At 51.1% G+C, this 5,931-nt stretch overlaps 1 protein-coding gene across 1 annotated transcript; it reads left to right on the plus strand.

The window, feature by feature from the left end:
- Positions 1-4,148: 4,148 nt before the first annotated feature.
- Positions 4,149-4,568, plus strand: FIBRA_08239 (uncharacterized protein; the record flags this gene model as incomplete). Its single annotated transcript, XM_012329889.1, has 3 exons — positions 4,149-4,163; positions 4,221-4,252; positions 4,307-4,568. 3 exons carry the CDS (start codon positions 4,149-4,151, stop codon positions 4,566-4,568), a joined length of 309 nt encoding a protein of 102 aa, XP_012185279.1.
- Between the last annotated feature and the right edge of the window lie 1,363 nt (positions 4,569-5,931).

Genomic DNA, 5,931 nt, shown 5'->3' on the forward strand with positions numbered 1-5,931 from the left:
CCGCGCCGCGTCCACAAACGCGCGCACGACGCGCTTGATCCCCGCCGTGGTCAGCGTCTGCGGCTGCGGGTACTGCTCGCTGTACGGCACCGCGCTCGGCGCCCACACGTCGTCCGGCCAGCCGCCGTCGAGCACGGGCGCGCTGCGGTTGGCGATCCACGGCGCGACGGTGGACGCTTTGCGCCCCGCGTGCGCGAGCTGGATGCCGATCTTCTGGCCCTGCGAGTGCGCGAACGCAACGATCTCCTGCCACGGCGCGACGTGCGCGTCGGACCACAGCCCGGTGTCCTGCGGGGTGATGCGGCCCTCGGGGAGGACCGCCGTCGCCTCGACGAACGTCAGCCCCGGGCCGCGCGTGAAGATGCCGCCCACTGTCGTGCGGGGCGGACGTGAGCATGACTGCGCGCTGGAGGAGAACTTGCGGGAGCTTACAGTGTGCGGTGTGCCAGGGGCCGGGGAACCCATTCTCTGCGGAGTACTGGCATAGCGGCGCTAGCTGCCCATGCGGTCTGTTCACGATAGTGTCTTTGGCGCAGTGGACAAGGTGCACTTACGAAGATGCGGTTCTGGAACTCGACACCACGGATCCGGAGTGGCTGGAATAGCTTGGGGATCGGTCGGCCGTCGGGCTGCGGGTCGATCGCCGTGCCCGCAGGGGGGTTCTGCGCAGGTGTGTAGAACGGGACGTTCGGCGCGGGGCGATTGATGTCGAAGTTTGCGTCTGCCATGGTGTGGTAATGTAATGGTGGTCTGGGTGGGAGATGCTAATCGCTGTCTTCGCCTCCCCCTGCTTTTATATGTTCACCCTCTCCTGCATCTTCGCACGAGGTGTCCTAACCGTTTTGCCCGTGCCCGTGCCCATACCCGCGCCGATCGGTGGGCATGGCATGATCCGCCAGAAGATTCTGCCCCCTCCTCTCTGCCAGAAGAACGAACTTGGTTGAGCCTGCACTTACACAGCGATACAAATTCCACTATGGAAGTCATTGCTTGTGGGACCTTCCAGCAACGGACTCTGTCGTATACTCCCCGTATGTCAGACTCGGAGGGCGACGCGTACTGTGCGGCGTTCTAACTTTGATGTTCCGCCTCATGTTTCTCTAGAAGCGGCTGCAGTCGTCCATTCTGAGATGGTGGACAACACATTTGCTGATCAGTGCGAGGAAGGACGTTTTGTCAGATAGCAATCACTCATCCACGCTCGGATCGTGGAAATCACACAAACGCCGTGCACCTCCGTGCAATCAATGCGGAGGTTGTGCATTACACGTCATGGCGCGCAAGACGGAGCGCTTACTGGTAAGAATAGTCGCTGAGGCCTCGGTCATCGAGAGCTTGGTAAGTGGGCCAGTGGAAGCAATATTAGTAAGTCCGCTCTCCGGCAACCGTTTGACCGCTTACTAGTTGCCGGTTATCCCTCCAGATCCTGGGTTGCGACGACGAGGATTTCAAAAGTCCTTCGAACAGTTCGCTTCAAGAGGTTCCAAATATGACTGACATCCGACCGGACTTCAGAGCATCTCTGAGCGGCAGCTTGGTAAACATGCATGCATCTGGTGCATGTTAGACGATGACGGGCTACTTGTTCTGTTCAATTTGTGATCACCACTTGCCAACGCGCAACCCACAGCATCGTGTCCTCTGTTAATCGCAGCAGCACTGGTACTTAGCTGGAGCGGTGGCAAGCTGTGTTTTCTACAGCCGGATCACTGTGTCGAGCCTCATGATCTCGATACCAGGTTTCGTCCATTTCGTGTTCGCATTGACCGGGTCGCCCTGTTGAACCACTTGCACTCTATACTCAATGTTGCCGAAACCGTCACGAGGTCAGCCAACGGGGGTGCTCCTGATTTGTGATACCACTGGGACGAGAAATACTTTAGTGACACTTTTGCAGAGTTCCAAGAACATCAGCCTCATCACACAATCGTATCGACACTCATGTCTTCATTGAGTCATCGGGAGGCTGGCTTGCGCAGCTTCTAGCTTGGTTCCCATCTTGATATCTCGGTTTTTTCCTAAGCTCCGTGATGAGGCTCGCGGGAATGGGCATTCAACGGACATCTCCGTCACGCTCAGTGTGGGGTTCGCCGCACGAGTCGTAGGTAACATAGGGTCAACTCTAGATCACAGAGTTGAAGATTCTACGACCTTTGAAGCCGAAAGAGACGAGCTGAGCGGCGATGTTGGCTGTGCCGCGTGTTGAACGGGAAGGACCAGGCGCGACTTGCCCTCAAAGCTTAGATACATGCGGTGCGTCTATGAATTGGAATGGCGACAGAACATTTCGACAAGATGTCGGGTAACAAATCGACCGCAGATCCGGAAGAAGTGAACTGAACACGCGTTGCCGTACACCAGATACTTATCCTTGGATACACCCGACGTCGGTTTCCAGGGCATGCTAGATAATACACGCCACACTCACCCCGTTCATCGAGATCACCAGACTGTTGACCTCACGAGGAACGCAACGATGCGACTGATGTCGTCCAGACGCCCAATGCGCCTCGCCGGGTGTCCATTCACCGTGATTCACGAAGTTGATGAGCAGTTTCACTTGTACAGATTGATATCGAATAGACCAGGAGGAGCCTGGAGGAGCTTGAGGAGGTGCGTAGCAGCGATTACGTGCCACCACCAACATTTTCCCTTGTCAGGCAGTAATCAATCCTCATAGCCACGTAGCGAAAGGGAGAGCGGGAATACTCTGTTCACTATAGGAGACTGCAGTATGTAGTTCTGACTACTGAGAATTTTGAGACTAAGCGAAGCACAAACGCCACTGCAACTTGTGTCAAGTTCGGACTTGTCTAGCCCGGCCACTCGGGCCCGTGCTAGGCGTAAGTACTCCAAGTCGCTACACCGATCTTTGCTAATTTATACTCCTCTCCCTCTTCCTCCCCCTCCTCCTCGTCGATGCAATAGCTTTCAAAACCACATCCTAGCTAAATTCATAATCTACACAAGATAAGAATATGGTGCCATGAAAAATCCCCCAAACCGAGTCAAAATCGACCCCACTGGCGATGTTTGTCTTATATTCCTCGTCTTGATCCTCAGATGTATTGGTGGGGTCCGAATCGCAAGAGTAATCCATCTCGTGAACGAGCCTAGACGGTATCGGAGAATAGAGCTCTATTCGTGCAATTAACGCCAAATCTATACTGCCCGGGGCCATCTGCCTGCTCAGCGTGCACATCTCTTCCATCTGATTGCGTACACCGCGATGAACGCGATCTGTCTGATTGTCCACTGCTTCATTCTAAATCGTAAAATGTCAGGTGCAAGTTTAATGCATTATCTGATTTTGTCAAGAATCCAGACATGTAACAATTTCAGGTATGGTCGGCGGTTTGGATAGATGACTTGGCCTCGGATTATGATATGCACAGGTTGTTGATCATCTTACGAAATGTGATAGTTGCGATATTATTTATTGCGCGAGCGGGTGAGCCCTGCCTTCTTTAAAGCCGGTTTGCGTTCAACTAGTTGCCATCTCTAGGCTTTCATGCATTACGGGCATCTGCACTTAGTGGGGGACACCGTGTCTTATCCCTGGTCGTTTTGATACTCGGAGCAGTACCGGCTGGCACTAATATCGTGAGCTCAAAGGACCCATATCTTCGGCACTACTGATCAATTATGTACTAGTATAACTACATGGATGAATATTGCAACGATTCTCGTGGTGTAAATGAGTACAGTTATCTCTCGCTCTCTGTTCAGTTGAAGTGTGTACCAAATATGACTTTCCCTGCGACGATTTTTGACACGTTACTTCTTTATTATAGATGTGACTGTTTTGTTAACCGGTCGATTCAATGATGTAACGTTCACTCTCACACATTTAGATGTCATAGCTACCAGGATATCCATGATAGTGTCTGATATGCTGATACTGGTCATCACTTGGCGTGCAACTTATGATATTGTCCGATTTACAAAATGCAGCAAAACCCCAGTATTAAGGCTTATCTGGAGAGATGGCAAGCCTTCCCTTTTTATCTGAATGAAGTTGTTCAGCCTGATTAAGGTCTTATATGCAGGATCCATTTATTTTCTGTACGCGTTAAGGCTGGCCCCATAAATTACAGTCCACTGAGGGCTCATTGGCAGCGTTCTTCTTATATTCAATATTGCTCATCATGTGGTCAACCAACGTAGGTGGTCCAAATTTTGTCAACCCACTGCGATGAGTTCGAACGCATCTTTTCCAGACTTTTACGGACATCAGCTATGTCACGGATTCGTACGGACAAGCTCACCTTTAAGTTACCATCGGGCTGACCCACACTGCTATTAGTTTAGTTTTCATTCTACTGTCTCGATTATATCTCAATCTCCGCGAAGAGGTTCATGGGAATGGACTCGGTCTAGAGACGTCCGTCATATCTGATGTAAGATTTGCTGCACAAGTCGTGGGGAACATGGGATCAACGCTGGATCATGGGAATCAAGATTCCGAAGCTTTCGAGATTGAAGAAGATGCATCATACAATGGACACGATAGGCTAAACGGGGAGGATATTGACCAGGTCAATTCCTATATGACTCGCGCAGCTTAGACGGTATGTCACTTACCAAGTCAAGAGTGGTGGTGAAACTTAGCCCAGCCTCCGAATTGTTATAGTCGATTCGGTGCGCTGTTTGTAATCTTCAACATCGTCGAAGACGTATCTTGGGTACGAGGCTATTCAACCAATCAAAATGCCTGCAAGTTCGCCAAGATTATTCGTACTCGTCAAAGGCCTGGGACGCTTCGTGTGAATTATTCTAACCAGCTCTTGACTAGCTTTACATAAGACTTAGTACCGGAATATGTAATCAAACCCCCCATCCAACGAGACTGCGTGATCTTGCAATGAGCAGAGGCCAATAGTGAGCCTGAGCTGAGAACTTATGCACGAAGATTTTCACAGGAGAGGTCGGACGTGATGTAGGTTGGGCAGAACACGCACCCAATATGTAGTCGAGTCAATGTAAAAACGATTTTCAGATTTTCAGCTGTCAACACTCTACAAGCTTCCACAGCAGCGTAAAATTCGAAAGCCAGACAAATCCCCAAATCGACCGCAGATGGATCGACTCATGCCACGAGTACACTAGAACGCGGTGTCCACAGCACCCCAGATGTCCTGATTGCACGATATACCCCTGGAGATATATTAGACGTTTCCACTCACTCCGTTCACCAAAATCACCTGGCTGTTGTCCTGGCCACTCGTGAAGAACGCAGCGATGGGACTGATCTCGTCCGAATGCCCAATTCGTGTCCCCAGGCATTCGTTCACGAAGAAGCCGACAAACAGTTCTACCTGTGCAGATTAGTATCAAACGGACTAGGCGCAATGGCGTTGCTTCAGTGGTATCATACGGGTGGTAGTTCGCGGGGACGATCAAGTTATGCACAAGCGACGTGCTCAGTTTAGCGATACGCCTGATATAGTACCTAGTAAGCAGACGCAGCGGCGTGTATCGTAAATGGATGGGCAGCACTGATGTTGAAGTGCTTGTCGTGGTCGTCCTCGACTGTGTCGGTTTAGAGCGCGTTGAGGAAAACGATACAGAGTTGATCGTAAAAGATGTTGGAAGACCTCGTCTACAAAGTGACCGCAGCTCAGAGCCTCAGTATGCCCAGTGATTAGTTCAGCACCGCTTCTAAATAGAATTTATAAAGCGAGAAGTTGGCTGCCTTGTTGGTCTCCGAGATAAAAACGATAAATTGGCGCTGTCGGCTGCGAACAGCTGGACTCAACGGCGGCAGCGTACACGGACTACACCTGTACATATCGCACACTGCCTAGTTTTGACGTGTAATCGAACATTCTCAACGTTCTGGCTGACAACTCGACATTTCCACCATCTGTACTATCGTACCAAGGTAGTCGTCCAGTCGGGTCGCGGATGCCTACTTGTTTTTTTTTTTTT

This window comes from Fibroporia radiculosa (genome assembly GCF_000313525.1).
Source record: "Fibroporia radiculosa TFFH 294 genomic supercontigs, scaffold64544, whole genome shotgun sequence".
Taxonomy (NCBI): Eukaryota; Fungi; Basidiomycota; class Agaricomycetes; order Polyporales; family Fibroporiaceae; genus Fibroporia; species Fibroporia radiculosa.